General features: G+C 40.8%; 2 protein-coding genes and 1 long non-coding RNA gene across 7 annotated transcripts; 2 read left to right on the forward strand and 1 right to left on the reverse strand.

Moving 5' to 3' along the window:
* Positions 1-198: 198 nt before the first annotated feature.
* RINT1 (RAD50 interactor 1) lies at positions 199-12,118 on the forward strand. Of its 4 annotated transcripts, none has more exons than XM_085040558.1 (14): positions 199-553; positions 2,034-2,229; positions 2,390-2,631; positions 2,801-2,974; positions 3,052-3,201; positions 4,374-4,530; positions 6,486-6,596; positions 6,786-7,011; positions 7,599-7,736; positions 8,460-8,659; positions 9,871-10,085; positions 10,747-10,927; positions 11,010-11,128; positions 11,718-12,118. In XM_085040558.1, the coding sequence occupies exons 2-14, from the start codon at positions 2,053-2,055 to the stop codon at positions 11,929-11,931; spliced, it is 2,304 nt and encodes a 767-aa protein (XP_084896684.1). In that variant the 5' UTR covers positions 199-553; positions 2,034-2,052; the 3' UTR covers positions 11,932-12,118. The 4 variants fall into 4 exon arrangements, with proteins under 4 accessions (XP_084896684.1, XP_084896692.1, XP_084896699.1 ...); XM_085040581.1 differs by having other exon boundaries at positions 532-653; positions 2,030-2,229; XM_085040566.1 differs by lacking the exon at positions 11,010-11,128 and having other exon boundaries at positions 419-553.
* Positions 12,119-12,305: 187 nt separating this feature from the next.
* On the reverse strand, positions 12,306-20,459 carry EFCAB10 (EF-hand calcium binding domain 10). 2 transcript variants are annotated; one of them, XM_085040604.1, is made up of 4 exons: positions 20,411-20,459; positions 13,599-13,763; positions 13,233-13,317; positions 12,306-12,709 (listed from the first exon to the last, which is right to left on the reverse strand). In XM_085040604.1, exons 1-4 carry the CDS (start codon positions 20,442-20,444, stop codon positions 12,673-12,675), a joined length of 321 nt encoding a protein of 106 aa, XP_084896730.1. In that variant the 5' UTR covers positions 20,445-20,459; the 3' UTR covers positions 12,306-12,672. The 2 variants fall into 2 exon arrangements, with proteins under 2 accessions (XP_084896730.1, XP_084896721.1); XM_085040595.1 differs by lacking the exon at positions 20,411-20,459 and adding an exon at positions 13,871-14,045.
* On the forward strand, positions 15,009-19,583 carry LOC146443186 (uncharacterized). The gene is made up of 3 exons (XR_014846274.1): positions 15,009-15,593; positions 16,351-16,649; positions 16,774-19,583. It is a non-coding gene; the product is annotated as an uncharacterized LOC146443186 (long non-coding RNA).
* Positions 20,460-20,929: the final 470 nt, after the last annotated feature.

Raw genomic sequence — 20,929 nt, forward strand, 5'->3', positions numbered from 1 at the left:
CTCAGAGCAGGGGCGGGCGCAGCTCCCAAGCGGGCGGGACGCGGCTCTATCTCCTTAGAACAGGGGCGGGCACGGCTCCGAGCGGGCGGGACGGAGCTCTTTCTCTCCTCAGAGCAGGGGCGGGCACAGCTCCGAGCGGGCGGGACGGGGCGCGGCAGTATCTCTCCTCAGGGCAGGGGCGGGCACAGCTCCGAGCGGGCGGGACGCGGCTCTCCCGGCGGGCAGGGCCCCTGGCCCGCTGTGGCGGCGCCGCGCCTGCGCCCTGCGCTCCGTCACTCGCTGACGCGGCGGGGTGGCGCTGCGGCCGCGGGGACCCGCGGGAATGTGCTGAGGGCTCCGGGCCGTGGCACCCCCGGGCTCCTGTCCCCGCGGCACCACCCTGCGAGGGGAAGCGGCGCCTCTTCGGCCGGCGCCCGTGGCTGGGTAGGAAAGGCTCGCCGAGCCGCTGCCTGGCCGCCCAGCCCGGGCCGTGGTCGCGGCGTCTCGCCCGCATCCTCCCGGAGCCCGCAGAGCCTTCAGCCGGCCCTTGGAAGGGCCCAGCCCTCTGGCCCAGGTGGGTGCTGAGCCGAGGCAGTGTCGGGAGGGATGCGCCCAGAGTCCTGCTCCTCTCTCCTGCAACCCGAGCCTTTCCTCTAAGTATGAAAGGAGCACTCCTCGCTTAGTTTTTTCCTGCCGTATTATGTTTACATTGCTGCAAGCAGGAGTTTTACTACTCTCTTTTCTTTATTTGCTTCTTTCTTTGCAGCACCCTTGGTCCCCCAGTTTGTTCTTCCCGGTGCTCTCTATTGCCTCTGCAACTCTGGCTCATCAACTGCACCGCTTTCTCACCCCTGTCGTCAGTTCAATAGGGGTTTTTGCTTAATTAAAGCTTGTAGCAGATAAAGTGCAAGTGTATAGGAGTTTAATTTAACTGCTGTTTTGAAAGTGATACTAAGAAGTTGAGATTGAAGTAGCCAAACACTTGTCATTGTTGCCTTTTTGTTTCACTGTGTGTGATCATCCTCTCAATGTCAGGTTTTCTCTGCTGCCAACTGCGTGGATCAGTGATGCCTAAAACAGGCTACCTGAAACAGAGGCCAAGACAAATTAGGAGCATAAAAGTGGACAAATTTGTTCAAAGCCTTCAAGGTACATTCGGGCAAGCAAAGTCCCCTCGTGGGACAACACCCAGAATGGACCCCGAGCTCTTCACCTTTTATAAGTTCTGCCGTATTAGCATATTGGTCCCTAATTCTGCAACCACACCTTTAGACAATGGTGTTGAACACCCCAGGCCTGCTCCCCCCTTTCACTGTTGTTTACATATTTTCAGGCCCTAGGGCAACAAATATGTCCTTGAGTCTCTGTTTGAGGGATTTGTTTTGGCTGAAGCTGCTGGGAACAGAGGCCTTCAGCATTTTGTAAGAAGCACAGAACTACACCAAGTTACAGATACATGAAGAGAAAAAAACCCCAGAAATTATTAAGGCATCATCAGCAAGTGTCTTTCGTATTATACTGTGTGGATTTTTTTAGTAAATATTTCAGTGATGCATTTACTTTCCAAATCATTGTAAGGTCCACAGGGATACTTTGCTAGTAACACATCAGTCATGAGTTGGTATCCCTGAAATATCCTAAACATGTGAAAAGGTAAAGTAGAACATTATCTTCCTTCGCATTTTACAAAAAAAAAAAAAAAAAGTGTAGTTTTCATTAAGTTTTCTATATTATATATGTAGGAGCTACATATATATTGAACTATTTTTAATAAAATTCACGCTTTTTGGGAAGGAAAAAATTACCAGATGTATTTCTCTTCAGTAGTTAATGTATAATAAATCACCAGTTGCATGTGTAAGCAAGGTTTTGTCAGATCTCAGATAAGACTTAAGCCAGCAAATTGTCTCACTTAAAGCAGTATAATTCATGAATGTGGTATTTAAGTCTCAGTTTAAATTGAACTTCCTAGTTTTTCATGGACTTTTGTTCCTCAACAGATAATGCTTGTTTGTGCTGTCTTAGTGTCAGCTAATTAGAAATCATATACTCAGTATTGCAGAGAAAGAAAACATGGCAAGCATTGCTGTTAGAAAGGACGAAGTCACTAAAGATCTAGATCACTGTGATATTCCATTCTATGTTTCTGAATTTGTGGAAAGAGAAGTTGGAACTGACTACGATTCCCTGGGGAAGTTAGACAGCCTGATTGAAAAGCTATCTGAAAACAAAAAGCAGTTAGAAGAACAGGTAAGCATCTTTCTTTTTTTGTTCTTTTTTCTTCTTCTGAACATGCTGTATGACTGATTAAGAATATGAAACTAAATGAAATGAATCAGTATCTCAAATGGTACTGCTCTACACAGTGCAGTGTTTTTGTGTCTGCCTTAATACTTCTCTGTCAATGTAGGTACTTACAGTTTCATCAGAAGTCCCTAAAAGGATTCAGAATGCCTTAAAGAATGCAGAAGATTCTAAAAAGTCTGTGAGTCAGCTTCTAGAGGAAGAAACTGTTCTGTCTGAGTCCATCAATAGCCACTTGCTGAAAGCTCAGCCATGGATGGAGGAACTGGATGTAGTGATCGGTCAGGTAGAAGAGATCGAGCGACTACTGGCCTACCTCAAATGGATTTCTCGGATAGAAGAGCTGAGGTAAAGTTTCTGACTACTGTATGTATGTTCTGAAACTGGTAACCTGGTTTATGCCATTATTAAAGTATTCTAAATTCAAGAAAGTTTTGTCTTTACTTTTCAATATACAAATGATTATGTAATGTTATTACTAATGAATATTTGGCCTTGAATTTTTTGTGTTTTATAGTGATAGCATTCAGCAATATCTGATGACCAACAATGTGCCAGAGGCAGCCAGTACTCTAGCATTCATGGCAGAACTAGATATTAAACTTCAGGACTCATCTTGTTCTCATCTTCTTGCCTTTGTGAGATCCACTGTTCAATTTTGGCATAAAATCCTTAAGGACAAATTGACGAGGTAAGAGAGATACTGCAACTCCCTCATCTTCACATTGTGCAGTAAGTTCATGTCAAAGTGCTTCTTTTGTGTTGCAGTGACTTTGAGGAGGTGCTGACGCAGCTCCGCTGGCCCTTTGTGGGGCCACCTCAGTCCCAGGCATTTGGCCTTGCTGCACCAGCCAATGCTCCTGATGTGTACAACAACTTGGAGATGCTGTTCTGTCAGCTACTCAAACTGCAAACCTCGTATCCTTTTAAATTGTTCTGTATTTTAACACAAATAAAAACTGTTAGAGATGCCTATTCTCAAACAGAATTACTGAAATTTTGTTCTCCCTAAGGACAGAAGATAATTTATGTTACTTTGTATTAACATTAAAATGTTGTGGGAGTTTTTGGGTTGTTTTTGTTTGAGGTTTTTTTTTGTCATTTAGAAAATGCCAAGTGCTAAAGTTGTCCTTTTTGGCAGTAGCAACATTTTAACTCCAAGTCATCAGATCCAGTGCTCTCATGGTAGCTGGCAGTTCAGGTTGCATGAGGATCTGGCCTTACACTGTTTGGTACCATTACCCATGCATGTTAATGAAAAAATGGTGATGTGTGTTTTATTAAACACAGTTACTGTTTTTCCTTTTTATGGCCTTATGTGAAATCAGCTTTAATCACTTTAACATCTCCCACCCCAGAAGGAAAAGAGGGAAAACTAAAGATACATGTCTTGGAAGGAGACTTTACAAAAGTGGGAGACTGCAGGAGGATTTCCATTGTGCAGCAACCATAGTCTGACTTTGAGGTTACTCAGAAGGCACTGCTGCTTATTCTGTTCCTGATTCTTGTTAATTAAATAATTCACAAAAAAATTAGGTAAAATTAAAGGTCAATTAAGCCCTTTTTTGTTTGTGTGACTGTGGCTGCTTTTTTTTTTTTTTTTTAATGTAGTGGAAAGATGCAAGGCCATTGTACACAACCCTGAGTTGGTAACAATTTTGGTTTGGCACAGTGGCTCACTTAAATCCATTACATGAAAATGGGAAATCATGTGTTGCATTTATTAATCCCAGGAGTCTTTATACTCCTTTAACAAATACAAGTAAGTGTGTTTCTTGAACAGCCACTGTATTTGTTTCTGACCATGGTGGTTTGCTGGGTTCTTATATATTTCCTAAATCAAACTGACTTAAGGGATTTGTATTGTCTTTGAATAAATAATCCCTAAAGGACTGATTTATATTAAATATTACATGAAGTGGAATATTTTGAGTATCTTTTACATTTGATGAATTACATTGTTTTCACACTACTGCCTTCGGTCAATGGTGTAGAACTAAGCAGTGTTCATTTTTACAAGCCCATTCTGTTGAAATGATGATTGTTGGGGTAATTCAACACTGAAGTCCATCCTTGACTGTCAAACTTAGAGATGAGCTGTTAACCAAACCTAAACAATTGCCGGAAAAGTACCCTTTACCCCCTTCACCACCAATTGTCCTTCCGATACAGATCATGCTGAATCCTCTTCAGAAGAGATTCAAGTATCATTTCACTGGAAATAAACAAACCAATGTTCTTAACAAGGTATGGGAGAAAGTGGTTTGACATTTCTAAATTGCTTTGTAAGCAACAGATAACAAACAAACACTGTGTAAGCAAACACTGTGTTTAAATTGTATAGCTTTCACACTTTCTGAAATTAAGAGTCTTCAAAACTGCAGTTCTTGTGCCTACCTAAGTGTGGACAGACATCAAGTAGCACTTGGAGACCTTTCAAGGCACAGGCATTTTCTCTGGGTAAGGCAATATTTTTCACTTGCCCAGACCCTTCATAAATCATTATTACAGTCTTAGACTGACTCCCATAAGTTCACAAGTTTTGATTAATTTCTTGTCTTATTGCAAATGGTTTTACACTGTTTTGTATTTCCTGAGCTCTAAGACTCAAGACTTTGATTTTTGGCATTGTGTATTGCTACCCTCATGTAACTGAAAATGTTGGATTCTGCAATTAGTACATGAAATGTGATTAATCTAAAGGCACTGTTAATTCTTTTTTTTAAAATGGGTTTAACTTTTTAATTGACATAAAAACAGTTATCAGTTATCAGTTGGAATCTGACTCACTTTTTTTGTGAATTGCCTTCAAAGACTGAGGATTTTTATCTGAGAATTACCGTTGGAATGAGTTTCATTGCATTAATGCCACTGTAATACATCTGGAGCAGAGTTTGAGAGCTGTTTTGTAACAGTCCAGTTGCACAAGTCTGCTTGTGATCACCATCTTGTGTAAATCTAAATACATTAGCAATCTTGACAGATGCTACTGCAGAGCTTTTTTAAAATATTGTTGTGTATGTTAGTGGGAAAGAGGTGTTTTAGATTTGAACAAAAAAATTTAAAAAGCAAATGGAAAGATTATGTTCAAGATATTAAATTTGCAAACAACAATAGATGAACAACTATTTTAAAAAGAAAAACTTAAGAAAAGTTTACAGGTAATCTAGTGTCAGATCAGAAAGATATTTCAACAGGGCCTTGATGAAATTTGGGTTGGGTTTTTTGGTTTAGGTTGGGTTGGGTTTTTTGAGGTTTTTTTGGTTTAGGTTTTTTTTGGGGTGGTTTTTCTTTGTGTGTCTGTGGGGTTTTTGTTTGGTTTTGTTTGGTTTTGTTTGGTTTTGGTTTTGTTTCTTTTTCTTTTTTTTTAATAATTACTTGGATAATGCAATAAAGAAAATACCTATGTAAAATATTTGAAAGACAGCAAGCCTGGACAGGGTTACAAATATTTCAGAGGACAGGCTCAGGGTTCTCAATGACCTTGGCCAGTTCGGGAAGGAGTATCAAAAAACTCAACAACCCAAGCATGATAAAATTAATGAGACAAGTGAAAATTAATACAGAGGTGAGAAACAGACACACAAAATTTGAGTGCATCTCAGCAGAAGGTCCTTTGGCTGCTGGGAGTGAGGAAAACGGGAACTGCTTCCAGTTGCACTAACACTGAAAGAAATGTTCATCAAAACCTGCAGCCCATATTTTTAGGCACGGAAACTGAAAAAGCTTAAAGGCATTAAAATGTGAAATGAGAAGGTAATAGATTTCCCACTTCTAGGGGTAAGGTGGGGCTGAGGTTAGGTACAGTAACAATATGGGCAGAGGTTTTCTCAGGAGTGTATCCTTTTTGTTGTACCAAGCAATGAAGGCCACAGAGGAGAACAGGAAGAAGTATATGAAGCAGAAACAAGTCTCTCATGAGTGAGAAAGCACTAGAGAAAGGGGAAATAAAAATGGAGCTTTTTCTTGAGAAGCACAATATTTAGTATATTTAAGACAATGAAAATCCAGAAATATTTCTCTGATAATGCTTTTATATAAATGAAAGCTAAGTAAAACAGAGTGAAAAACTTGGTGACCTGAGATCAAGAGAAGGCAGGGAAAGAGAGTGGTATTTTTAGAAATTTGTCCTAAAATACTAGTAGCACTTGAATAAATGTTGTTGGGATGCATTTAATAATTTATTTTCTTTTTTAAATAAGCCTGAGTGGTATTTAACACAAGTACTTATGTGGATTGGAAATCATTCAAAGTTCCTTGATGACAAAATCCAGCCAATATTGGACAAGGCAGGATCTTCAGTGAATGCTGGGGTAAGCAATTAAATGGTTTTATATATGTGAATATAAGTATCTAAGTCAACTTCTGATAGATATTTGTGTAAGCCCATTTCCACTGAAACCTGTACGTGGTGAGGTTTAATCTACTAACAGTTTGTTGTGTACATGTTTGCACATGTCAATACTTCCTATCTCTGACATTCCGTTTTTTCCTTTCCAAAGCTTGAATTCTCTCGTGCTCTAGTAATGCTGATTTTGGAGAAGTTGGCTGCTGATATTCCCTGCCTGTTGTATGATGATACACTCTTTTGTCACCTTGTGGATGAGGTACTTCTATTTGAGAGAGAGTTATACAGCGTTCATGGTTATCTCAGCAGCTTTCCCAGTTGCATGCATATTCTGTCAGAAGAATCCTGCTTCCAAAGGTGGCTAACCGTGGAAAAAAAATGTAAGCCTTCCAGTGGATTTTGTTGGTCTGTATATTACACGAGCAGAAAGTGCATGTCTACTTACATAGCTACCTTTCTCAAATAGGATAAGTCACTTGGACAGGGCTACTACCAAAACCACATATTTTTATACTCTGTAATTATTCTAAATAAAAATAGGTTAGGCTTCAACCGTGCTTCTGCATTTTGTAGGACTCTTGCCCCTAAGCTGTATGGAATCAGGTAGGCTTATTTTTAGACAAATGTTAGGTGTTTGCAGACAGAGATGGACTTTAAATTGAAATAAGGGAGATGTCTTAGTTTTTGAGAATGAAGAAGAAATGTGTTGGAAAGGAGCAAGCCAACTATTAAAAAACAAAAGCTTCCCCCCTATAAATTCTGACATTTAACTCTGTTAACAGCATTGCAAATGCAGATACATTGAATCTGTTTTTGCATGAAGCCAGTCGTCAGTAGTTTTTATTATCTGAAAATGCAAAATTTAACTTAATGGAGATAAGGCTTCTGTGTTAATATATTTTAGAGGGGTTTTTGTTAGAATTTTTTTTAAATTAAAAACTTAACTTACAAGTTTTGTGCATCTCAGTTGCTCTTCAGAAAATGGACTCTATGCTTTCATCAGAGGCTGCATGGATATCACAGTACAAAGATATCACTGATGTAGATGAAATGAAAGTTCCAGACTGTGCTGAAACTTTTATGACTCTCTTATTAGTTATAACAGGTAATTATATCTATGGGTATTGCTCTTGTTTGTAATGAACAGTAAAAAACCTTCAGCTAACAAAGTTCTTTACTAAATATTCACTGTCCGCAGTAGTCACCAAATAATGTTGCAAAGTTGTGATGTTTGCAGTTTAATAAAAGCTTCCTGTTCTTTTTGTATTTTGGTCACTAACTCACACATGAATAAACTTGAGCTAGTGACATGTTTGCAAAATAATAATTACAAGTATACATTTGATATTTGCCATGTTCTCTCATACGTGGCAGAATATAAGTTATTTCAATTCAGTAATAAAGCCTAATATTCCTTATGAATCTGTGACCATTCAGAAGCTATTAAGTAACATCTCATTTTTTGTAACAGGACATAAGAGCAAGTATGTTTTCAGGAGACATTTAATTGCATCTTCAATGGTTTTCTTTCTCTGAGTGAGGACAGTTTAGGGGCCACACTGGAGGGTGTGGTATAACCACACATTGCTTCAAGTGTTAGAATACACACTGCTCAGGGAATCAGGAGGGGGCAGAAAGTTCTTTCTTTGCATGTTTAGCCTTTGCATGAGCAGTTTCCCTGAAATAGTTGAAATGTCAGCTTTTTTAAGTACTGTGTGATATTCTCATAGGTGTAAGGTGGTACAGAAAAATGCCTGTAATGTTCCTATTTGAAAAGCTTTTATTCAGTGTTGGAAAGCCTAAAAACATTTTATTAACATCTTTTCAGACAGGTATAAGAATCTTCCAACAGCTTCCAGAAAACTACAGTTCCTGGGCCTACAGAAGGAATTAGTTGATGATTTCAGGATACGATTAACTCAAGTAATGAAGGAAGAGACAAGAGCTTCTTTAGGATTCCGATACTGTGCAATCCTTAATGCTGTTAACTATATAGCAACAGTGTTGGCAGACTGGGCTGACAACGTAGTAAGTAATTATTCTTCTTTAGGAAAAAAAAAAGATTTAAAAAGGGACTTTGGGTGTTTGTTTCAAAACAAACATTTTATTTTCAGCACTTTTTAGATGTATTAAGAAGAATTAATTACTGAAAAGGTAGAATGAGATATAAATTCAGATTTAGTAAAATATGTATCAATTACAACAGATTATTGTTTGAGACCTAAGCTGCTAATTATAAACTTTCTAGAGAAATGCAAAGAGAGCCTGGGGAATGGAATAATCTGAAGAGATCAAATAAAGTTGTCTGTTTTACATGTTTTTTATTATAAAAGAGAAGTGAGTTGAGTTTGGAGATCTCTGAACCAGAACTGCAGCCTTTGCCCAGTGCTTGAACTCCTTCCATGGCAGGAGAGCTTAGACAGATCCAGTGTGGGTAACTTTGTTGCTGCATGGTTCAGGTGTGGCCTGGAAAGGCACTCACTGATGACTAGGAATTAGTGATCGCTGTGCAGCAGCCTGGTGGCTGCACACCTATCATGCAGAATTTCAGCTTTTCTGTGGCTATAGGTGCTAAAGGTCAGAAAACCTGTTAAACATAGAGTGTGCAGAGTAAGGTATTGTATGCTCTGTGGGCAGCCTCCAAATCCTTATTGTCTTCACAGGAAGCTGTGGCTCTAGCAGAGGATAATCTTGACTTGACAGGACAGCAACCTTCATGTTGTATAACTGCATCTACTACAGTGTCTTGATCTGCTTAAAAGCAAAACCAACAAGCTGCTACCACAATGTCACATTAAACTCGATAAACACAATACATTTTCTTGCTGTTGTCAGCACAGCAAATTTATAATCCAATGAATAATCATTTCTAAAAAAATTACAATGAAAGTTTACTTCTGCAAATCTTAAAAAGGTCATGGTAGGGTTTTTAAAAGGGTGTTTCTGTTAATCTTAACATATCTTTTAAGTATTTCTTTAGATCCGTTCTCTTTACCTATCTGCTCTTTTATCTGAAACCTGTATCAGTTCCATCACTAGAACTGAACCACCATGTTTTGTTTTTCACTAAATCAGGAGCACAGGGAAAGTTAAGAACGTGTTTTTAAAATCTTAAATTTTTAGTTTTATAAATGTACCAGGAGAGTGTTTTCTAGAACTTTGCCTAATGAAGTACCAATGAAAAGTTCAAGTGGTAAGATCATTTTTTGTGGTGTTCCTCTCTGGTTTTGTTTGCCTAGTTCTTCCTGCAGCTGCAGCAGGCCGAGCTGGAGGTTCGTGCAGAAAGTGATGCCATGAGCCAACTCCAGCTGGGACAGCTGGCGTCCATGGAGAGCTCTGTCTTTGATGACATGATCAACCTCCTGGAGCGCCTGAAGCACGACATGCTGGCGCGACAAGTAGATCATGTCTTCAGAGAGGTCAAAGATGCTGCAAAGCTGTACAAAAAAGAGAGGTGATTCTGTTTGTTTAAGTCTTCCCATATTATTGTAGATTATTTCCTGTTAAAAATATTGAGGTGAGTAAAGGCAAGAATAGATAATAAATCATATTTTTTTTCTGAGTAAGAATGCTGCAGGATAATAAGTTCTGGAAAATTCTCTTAATTCTTACCTTAGGATTATTGTCATGCTGTGTTTTCTAAAGTAGTTCCACAGTTACTGGATGCATTACTTAAAAACCCTAGGAGAAAATCTGGATCATTCAAGTTTTCTATTTTGAACAGGAATTGTTTTCTTCATAGTAATATTAATGATGTTATGCAAAATGGTCTGTCATGACTGTCTGTTTTTACAGACTTCTAGGGCTTCTTGAATATTTACTCCTGAGTAGAATTTCTGAAGTACTTAATAAAAGGAATAGAACTCAATCATTTCCAGATTAGATGGGATTCCCTAGAATGACAGGATCAGAGATTTATAACTAAAGCATGAGTTTAATATTAAATGAAATTCAAACATAGCATTAGACTGATAACTTTTAGATTAGAAATGGGAAAGAACTGTCTCTGAAACATTGTAAATGGGTAAGATTTTTTTTAAAGGATAATTTTAACTTCAGTTGTTATAGCACGAATAATTTCAATCTAATGACTGCAGTGCAATGGTTTCTTTCAGGTGGTTGTCTTTACCCTCTCAAGCAGAGCAAGCAGTGATGTCTTTGTCGAGCACGGCGTGCCCAATGCTACAGACACTGAGAGACCGTTTGCTACAACTGGAGCAGCAGCTCTGCCACTCGCTATTCAAAATTTTCTGGCAAATACTTGCAGAGAAAGTGGATCTGTACATCTATCAGGAGGTGGGTATCAGTGTGACCTGTGCAATGCCATGTGGTGTCAGTGACTGGCTTAAACAGTAGGTGCACCTCTTTGTGTTAGTAGATCATTATGGCAAATCATTTCAATGAAGGAGGAGCAGCACAACTCCAGTTTGACATGAGTCGGAATCTGTTCCCTTTATTTTCACACTACTGCAAGAGGCCAGAAAACTACTTCAAGCAGTAAGTAGGCAAACTTCTGATCTATCAGTATTTCAAAAGGGAATGTCCAGAGAAATACAAGTGTTTTACTTAAGATCAAGATTCTTTCACAGTTAGTTTTGATCCATATTTCAAATGTGTGGACTATTCATACTTCTGATGTTTTCAACTAGGAAAGTTGATTATGCAGCATGTACTCAGACAGCAACAGACTGTGGCATGTGTCCTCGAGTATTTTGTGCAGTCAGGATGTCTAGATAGATTAATTTATGTAAGGAATATTAAGTAGCAGAAACTTCTGAAACTACTAAAAGATACAGTTACAACACAACAAACTTTTTTTTTAGAAGAATGACTACTTTAAACTGTGTTCTTGCTCGAGATTGCCTTGTGTAACAGCCTGGGTGGTGTCAGGGATGAGAAACTGCTACTTTCTTTGTGGTTAGTGTTTTTCATGTAGCCCACAGTCTCCTAAAGAGTCCAGCATCAAACTCCTTGGCTAACTGGGGCAGAAATCTGAATATTTTTAAACCAACATGGAGCATGGAAGGTTTTTTTGTTACACTTGAATTTGTGCTGCTTATGTTAATCTATGTAACTTTTCCTCTAGCATAAAAGAAGCCTGCATTATCCTGAACCTGAATATTGGCTCTGCCTTGCTTCTGAAGGATGTCCTACAATCAGCTTCAGAAAATGAACCATTAAAGCCAAGCCAGCCATCTGCAACAGCAGCACTAAATGAACTTGGAGTTTATAAACTGGGTCAAAGGGATGTTGAGATTCTTCTCAGTTTGAGAGCTAATTGGCCAAATACAGGAAAATAAAGACTTCTTCAGAAATGGTTACTAACTTGGTCTAGATTACTTATGGGCTAGTATTCCCTATGAACTGGTCAGCCTTCAGTTAAACACAGATGTTTTACATCTCCAAATTCCAGGTAATGGATGTTCTGTACTAAAATGTATATAATCAGAATGCAGAAGGAATAAATACATCACTGTTTTCATCATACATATTAAGATTTTTTTTTCTCTACAAGACTATCTCCTAATTTTTAAAAAAAGTTTCTCCTTAAAAATTGCATAGTGTGTGCTAACTTTGAAAATAGCACTTGGAAGTGCTACCTACCTTTACCTGTTGACATTTGTCATAACTCGTCGTTTATTCCTTAAAACAACCCCAAAACCAAAACACTGCATAAGCCCAAAAAACAACTTAATTTTATTCAGTGGTAATCAGCCAACAGGTAACAATCCTTTACTGTAAACTATAAACCGAAGGAGGAAACTCCAAAATACTATTTCAGTTGTGTAAGAGATCTCTACTTCTTTTTTTTAACCATCCAATTATATTAAGAACAGCAATTCTTAACGATACTCCCTCCAGTGCTTGCTAGACGTGAACAAGTTCTTGTCATTTGTCCTTTTCAGCTGATTGCTCCTCTAAAGGGCGGGGAAGATGAGAAAAAGAGTTCTGCTTGGAATCAGCTATTCACAGCTGACAAACCAGAAGAAAAATTGGGGAAGGTGACTATTTTTAATATATATAGCAGACCACTGCTCAAACTAATTCACAGACCAGCTCTCCAGCATCTTTTTCTTCCTAAGACAGAAAAAGAAAATCTCTAGTTAGATAACAAGGATAATTAGTCCATTACATTTCAGTGATTGCAATAGTTACTAAAAAATTGCCCCTAAAACCATACTTTGACTGTGAGAAATTTTTAGAACTCTGAACCTGTTTCATCTCCAGCTGTGGTACCACCCCAACAAAGAAGACAACAGGGCCTTACTGTTCCACATTTCTAGATCAGTATTTTAATCCCTGGGCTGCCTGATGACCTTCACTCTGACCTGAGGGGAGGGACTGTGAGGGGTCTCCTGCAAGAGGATCCTGAAACTGAGGTGGTGGAGGAAATGGAGTTTGGTTCACCTTACAGCAAGGCAAGAAGGTCAGGCAGTAACTGACCTTTTTAAATCTTGCAATGTAGATCTTAAATCTTAAACCAGCAAGTCCTTTAATGATGTCGCTTTGTAACTAAAAAATAAATCTCAGTAAAATATCTCCTATCCATATCCGCCCCACAAAAAAACCCTCAAACCATCACAATTTCAAATAAACTTACATTCCTGCCTTGAATACATCCAGTGTGATATTCACATCATCTTCCAGCTGCAAATCCTCAGTGCTCAGTCCCAAAGTTTTAAGAGCTAAAGTTAACAAAAGAGAACTTCTTATGTGAGTCTTTGGAAAGACAAATTCAAATGCAAAGGGGCCTAGATCTAACAAAAGGTAAAGGTGAGTAGCTTAAAAACATGTAACTTAAACACAGGAAACTTAAGCACATGTAACTTTTCTAACTTTCCCAGTTCCAGGTTGTGTGGGCAGTTGTGTGGATAACTCTGAAGTACACAGATGGGTAACTTTGGAACCATTTTAACAATTCTGTGCCAGCAAACGGTTTGTTGTGAGCGGGGTGCGGCGGACGCACCTTCCCGGTACTGCGCTGCCCTGATGTGGCCCTGGCCGAGCACATCCAGCAGGCCGAACATGGCCTCCACGTTCTCCTCGTCCATGAGCGACGGGTACTCGCCCTCGGCTCGCCTCCCGGCCTTCACCCGCTCCAACACCTCGATCAGGAACTCGCGTGGCTTTTCTGCAACGAGGTGAGATCGCCCGCGGGCAGCGAGCCCTCAGCCGGGGAGCGAAGGCGGCACAGCCCCGCCGCCCTCCCTGCCCGCTCTCGGCGGGGCCTGCGCGCACCGGGGCGGTGGAAGAGCAGCAGCGCTCCCAGCTGGTGCAGCAGCTCGGGCAGCCGGTGCCGCCGCAGGTACTCGCGGCTCTGCTCCTCGCCCGCCGCCATCCCGCGGTGCCGGGCGGCGTGAGGCGGCAGCTGTGCGGCACGGCGCGGGAGGAAGGGCGAGCACGGGAGCCCGCAGAGCACTCGGCGCTGCCTCAGTGGCTCCGGCCGCGGGACGCTCCGCTGAGGCGGGCGGGAAGCAGGGAGGAAAGACTGACTTTCCTGGAAGTCGTCACGTTAGCACCGGAACAGCCTCTCCTCGCTCCCGGCCGGGCCGCGAGTTTCCCTTGACCCGCGGGGAAAGCAAATCACACGCGGTGGTTTTTAACAGGTATGCAGGTGCTGAGGGCCTGTTAGTCTGGAGAAGCGTGATGATATCCACTCGCAGTGCATATAAATATCTCACAGACCGGTGCCAACAGGATGTGCCAGACTCTTTTCAGTGGTGCCAGCGACAGGACGAGTAGCAATGGCCACAAAACAAACCACACCAAGTTCCACCTCAATATGAGGAGGAACTTCTTCGCGCTGAGGGTGGCAGAGCACTGAACAGCTGCCCAGCGCGGTCGCCGAGTCTCGCTCTCTGGAGACACTCCAAACCCGCCTGGATTCGCTCCGGCGTCACCTGCTCCAGGTGACCCTGCCCAGCCTGGGATCATCCCCAGAGCTCCCTGCCGGCCCTGAGGCCCCTGTGCCCGCCCTGCCCAGGCTGGGATCATCCCCAGAGCTCCCTGCCGGCCCTGAAGATTCTGTGATTCCGTGTTCTCACTTCCAGCCACATTTCCTTCCACCGGCGGCACCACCTTCTTCACCTTTTGCCGTTCCCCAGGTACAACCCTGGTTCATCCCCACGGTGCGAGGGGCTGCCAGGATGTTCCCAGTGTCCTGCACTAGTACAAGGTGCAAAGCCAGTGGCCAGCAACTGAGAGCAAGAGAGTTTACATTTTAAAAACATTATTGAGCCTTGAGGCAGAGCCTGTGCAAACAAAGAAGAGACATCAAAGAAGCTTTTGACTGTACTCCCTACTGTGAGTAGGAGAAAGATAATCAAGTAAAGCATCCCACTAAAAAAAAGTTAAGGAAATCTACAAAGATACATGAAATCAGACAATGATAAATGAGCATATAGTAAAGAAGAATCATGTTCCCGTGTAAAGTCTAGCACTAAATATATTTCACTATTTGCCAAAACTAAAAGATCACAATGCATTAATAGAATTCAAATTTTTTTCTTAGATAAAGTGGGAGAAAGGCAGCATCCAAAGCTGCAGAGATTGTACAGCCATGCTCTGTCTGTATTCTGTAGTATTTTAAACTGGCGATGCTACCTGCTTTGAGTCTCAGTTAGGGCTAGAGGATTTGTAGGTTTCTAACAGTTGCCTCCTATGACAGTTGCCAGGCAGTGATGGAAACCTCCTTTTCCTAAGTAAAACATTCCAAAGTTACTGAATCCATTCCTGCATTTGTCTTTCTATGCCTTTCTGCAGAGTTTGCAAAGCATTAGCAAAAATTTTTTCAACAAAGAGCCATAGGAGAAAGTGTAAATTTAAATGTGGAGAAGTACAAACAGGAGAAAGAGCTGGTCAGCAGAGAAGAAATAAAGATATGGAAAATATGTTATTGAAAATGAGGACCTAAGGATAGGAAGATTGACAGGATAAGAAGGAGCAAATGAAATACAGATAGGTAGGTAGGTAGATAGGTAGGTGGGTAGGTCACAAGGAAAACAGCATTTGGCAAAGGATGTTTCTCCTTTAGTAGTCCACAAAGATAACCAATATGAAATACATATGCTGAAGGCTGAAATTTTAGGAATAAGCACAGGAATTACAGATTTAAATGTGTTTCCCTGAGGAATGGTTAAGAAAAATCACTAAACAGAGCAAACCCCAATTTAATTTCCAACTAGAAATGTATCTTTTAAAAATTCTATTTCACTATTAAGGAAGCACAATTTATTTACTTAAAAAATATTCTGACAATCATGTATTTATTATTTACATAATAAATTATTATCCTTGGTTCATATCATAATAGTACCAACTATACATATGAATCCTTAATGTATGATAGTTCAGGATAATTTGTAAGAAGCTCACATAGACTATTGTAAGAAAACTTCTGACTGAGAAAAACAGGATTTGACAAACATCTGAAAGTATTCTGGTTCCATTATAGAGATGTTGCTAAATAAATTTTAATAAAGAGCTAAAGGACCAAATTATTTCCATGTGTTTAAAGTGTCCTGGTTATATAAATTGGATTTGTTTAAAAGGCTTAATACCTGTTGTGACAGAAGCTGAGCCTTCTACAGAATATCATTAGTAATTTAAGCCTTTTATCTAATTTGATAGGACTAAATAGACTACAGTGAGTAATGAAGAGAAACAGGGACTGCAGGTCAGGTATGCAGCTGGTTCCAGAACAACCATTTGTCTGGCAGGGGAAAACAGGCAGATGGACATGTTCTTCCAAAGGAAAGTGTCAGAAGACTATAGTCTATGGCTGTGGGAAAAGACAGGAGAAATACAGGCTGGGAAAGATCCCTAGGTACGCCACAGGCTTCCTGTGCACACAGCTGCTGAGAGCAGCTCCTTTAAAGGAGCTTGGACACTGGGAAGCACTCTGTGCTGGGGAGCAAAGGGTGAGCTGTAGGGGTTGGTGCTGCCATTGCTGTAGCTGCTTTGGAAGAGCTCCACTGCATCTTTCTTCTGTGTGTCCCCAAGGACTTTCAAGGTACAGGTGAGTTCCTCATCCTGGGATTTTGTACTATACATTTATAAAAGAAAGTACTTAAGTACAGAAAAACTGAGTATTAATTATCTCAACAGCCAGAACCATTTTTTTTTTTGTTTTTACTGTACAGAACAGCAAAATAATTAAGTTGGAATGGTTCTCTGGAGATCATATGATCAACTCAAAGACCAGATCAGGTTGTTCACAGCCTTCTCAAGATTTTACTGTCTCCAGAATGGCGATTCCACATCATTTGGTCTGTCTTACAGTGTTCAGCTACATGGTAATGGTATCAGCCTGCATCCTTGAATCAAGCCTAGCTTTTTCCATAGGCTCCTACAGATGCAGGGTAAGAGTCCTTCATTCAGACATCCTTGGGGTGGTACCTCACTGCCCAGCCTGTGCCCAAAGCTCTGAGCACAGGCCTCTCCAGTTAAAACCTGAAGCAAGGTAGCAATGGGCACACCTCAGTCATTTCCCTGTCCTCTCTCACCAGGTTACCTACCTCATGCAGAGGGGTCCACATTTTACTTACTTTTCCTTCCATGTTAATGTAGTGGAAGTGTCCTTCCCATCCCTCACTAATTCCAACTCCAGCTGAGCTTTGGCTTTCCTGGTTCTGTTTCAACATTCCTAGGCTGTGTTTATTCCTTTAGGGTAGCTCACCCTTGCTTGCACAGTCTGTATATTTGCCTTTTGCCTCTGACTTAGTCAGGAGCTCTCCATTCAGCCATGATGCCCTTCTCCCATGTCTGCTCAGCTTCCTGCAGATCAGAATGGACTGTTCCTGTACTTCAGCTAGCTCTCCTGGGCTTTCAGGGCAGTCTCCTGTGGAATTCTGCCAACAAAATGTCTGCAGGAGACAAAGTCTGCTCTCCCAAATTCCAGGGTTGCAATTCAACTGTTTATCTTCCTCATTTCCTGCAGAATCTTAAGCTTTGCTATCTTGTAGTTGCTGCTGCCAAGGCTGCCACCACTGTCAGTGCTCCCAGCAGCCCTTCCTTGTGTGAGCAGCATGCCTAGCATAGCCCCATGCTAGCCTAGAAGGCTTGTTGATCCCTCCTGTCAGAAAATTGTCCTTGATGTACTGCAAGTGTAGCTGGATCCCCACTTGTGCCATCCCTGTCCTCTCCACAAGAACAAGAGCCTGTAGTCATCAGGCTATGCTGTGAATGTTGCCTTTTTTTTCTTCCCCCAGTCAGCTGCAAAATAAAGGCTAAACCTGCCGTCAGAAATCATGTACTGGGAAAAAAAATCAGGAATTACTACAAAAATACGTCTTGTTTCTGAGTCAAGAATAACTCACAAAAAGGCTAGTTTGATATCAGGAGACTTTGCTGTCTTACAGAACTGCCTACTTCTCAGTTGGCTGGAAAGCCACGAAACTGATTTCCTGGAACTACAGTTGGACTCCTGCTGAAGGGAAAGGGGAAAAAAGAAGTTACTTGAGCAGGAGCCTGCATTCTTTGAGATATACAGTGTACTTGCCTGCTTAAGTGTGGCCCATAGCTCAAACCACAGATGCTTTTATTCTGGCAGTATCTGTAGAATGAGTTCACACTACACAAGGTGGGGGAGATCAGAGATCGATCTCTATCACCTCTGTGTCTCTGACAGCCCACAGTTCAAATAGACATTTTGAGCAACAAAAAGGTGAGCATGCAGTTAGGAAGCAGAAGTAAGTATGGATTATGCATCTCCAAAGGTTCATGTTTCTGAAGAGTAACCCCTGTCTTTTCCTGTACTTGACTGCAAATCCACACATCTACTCTAACAGTAGTCACTCCAGTCAGTACTTTGTAAAAGCAGAGTTACCAGGAAGAGCCCTTGTCAGCACTACTGCTCAGGCTGTGTGGTCCAAACACAAAAGAAAAGTTACATGGAAAGAGTAGCTCAAGGCAAGGTTATAAAAACAACAAAAAAAAATGCTAACACCCAAAAAACCACACCACGACCTCCCCCCACACCAGATTATGGCTCAAAATAAAACTAAAGAAAAAGGAAGGCAAATAATTGCAATTTAAGAGCAGAGTTGACCAGAGGGAAAAGTTTCTTGTGTAGGCTGTTGAGAGCATCTTAGAAGTAAGGCAAGATAGATAGATAGATAGATAGATATTCTGCACCTGTGGTGGGAAAGGAAAAGAGGTTGAGCCTGTGTAGTCATTTCCCAGTAGTGACCTGTCTCACTCACCTGTGCCACAGCTCTCCAAATCACCACTGAGGAAATTTCCCATTGGGAAGGGATGATGGTTTCTCTTCTGCAGTGATGTCTACTCCGTCACCATTTTATTTATTAGGCTGGAAATGAGCTGACAGACATGGGACTCCCAGGGCTGCACTCATGTTCATCAGACCATTCTTTGTACTTACACCAAAAAGCCTTCACACCTGTGGATTCTGTAAATGCACTTTGTCCATGACAGACAGCTTTTCTGAAAAACTACCCTTGTGGTGTCACATCAACTAAATTGGCAACTGCTCAAAGTTACTCAAATCCAGACTGAATTTCAGAGCCAAATCTGTCAGGTTTGGGAAATCTGCAGAGGGCACAGCTGAATGCAGTGCCCCATCTCAAATCCCTACTGGTGTCCTTACCCTCAAATCAAGTTCTCCTGGATTCTTATTATTACTGCTGGCAAATTTCCCCTAAAGCTTCTCTTCTCCTTTCTGTAGGGAGAACAGACCGCAGACTGGAGCTAAATATTTCTGGCTCACCCATTAACAATAAAACCCCCGCACAAGAGAATCCAGCCTGTCTCATTTGTGGTGCATTACCAAATGGGAACAAGAGCTCAGTACTGTCTGCCATGGATCCTCCAGTCAAAGGACAGACTGGAACCTGCTGCTGAATGATCACATTTTAGCTTCCTTCTACTTAGGAAACTATCTTTTAAAAGAGATCTGCACTTGTTTTGAGCAGTTGCTTTCAGGAAGAATTCAAGGAGCAAAACAGCATAGAAAAATTTGCATGCAATAAACATTCTTGTGTTCTGAAGTCTGAATCTGTTTTATGACTCTCCTCCAAATATTTCTGGAATCAGTATTTGGTATTTTTTCCAATTGTGAATCCTGACAGATTTGGAAGAAAACAAATCCTGGTTGCACACAGCAACGACTTCCTTCTAAAATAAATAGTTTCGCGGTAAAAACAAAAGCATAAAGACAAGAGTGCAATGAATAAAGAAGTTACAGCATGATCTGCTTCCCTCTAAAACTGGTGGTATTTAGAGCATATTAGAGAATACAAGCAGGAGAGGAGTGCTACAAGCAAAATACTTGTGCACAACTAAAAAAAGGCAGGGGAGCCCAATTCCAAATAAGAGAACAGCTTATAGATCATTCCAACAAGCCTGCAAGAGCTAAAAAACTACTGATTCATATTTGGGAAATAAAGTCAGTGGTCCTCGACCTTTCCTGGCCACAGGCAATGATGGCAAGCAACTAATATGTCATCAATATTCTGTTTTCTTGGCTGTAGTTTTAATTTCTAGAAATGGCTGCTAGAAATAGCAAAGCATCTTACAAACACAGTGTCAGTCTTTAGCCACATATGGGGACCACTTGTATCAGATGAAACTTCAGCATCTACTGTTACTTCATTATGTTCATTTTTTCTATACTGGAAAAGATAAACTAAAGATTAAAAAAAACCTAAACAAACAAGTATCTCAGATCAAGGCATTAACTGGACAGTAAAGAGGAAATTCAGGATTAGCTTTTGTGACAGGTATTAGATGGTGCAAGACATCATGCAAAAAGCTGTTTACCTAGAAGGTAAAATTTCTCTCCTTGGATTCCCATTTCCTGAAATGCAGCCCAGCCTCCTATCTCCTCTGCCAGTTCCGAATGTGTGCACACAAAAATGCAGTTTGCAGTCCAAATTGTTTGCTTTTAAAAATGATACTGTAATTGTGAGCATCTTCCCTACAGTATCTCCAAGACAGTTTCCAGATACTTCATAAAAGGAGCATAAAAATGTACATCTTCCCTAGATTTGCAGCAGAGGGTGGCTGTGAGAGAAAAAAACTGCAATCCTCTCTGCAGAGCTGTTGAGCCAATGAACAATTTAAGTCTCATTTGATCTGTAATTGGAACAGGCTTTCCACAGAACAAGAATCTTAACGCCTAGATAAGAGCTGCGTTTTTCGTATTAACAACGATAAAAAGACTGGTTATAAATTTGTACTGCCCATTGAAGTGAGAATTCCTAAATCTAGCAGCTGTAACAAAGTTAATTCTTACGCTGATAAGGAATGAGAAAATGCATTCAGCTAAGCAAAGGAATT

This window comes from Lichenostomus cassidix, chromosome 1Aa, assembly GCF_008360975.1.
Source record: "Lichenostomus cassidix isolate B80296 chromosome 1Aa, HeHo_3.0, whole genome shotgun sequence".
In the NCBI taxonomy this organism is placed as follows: domain Eukaryota; kingdom Metazoa; phylum Chordata; class Aves; order Passeriformes; family Meliphagidae; genus Lichenostomus; species Lichenostomus cassidix.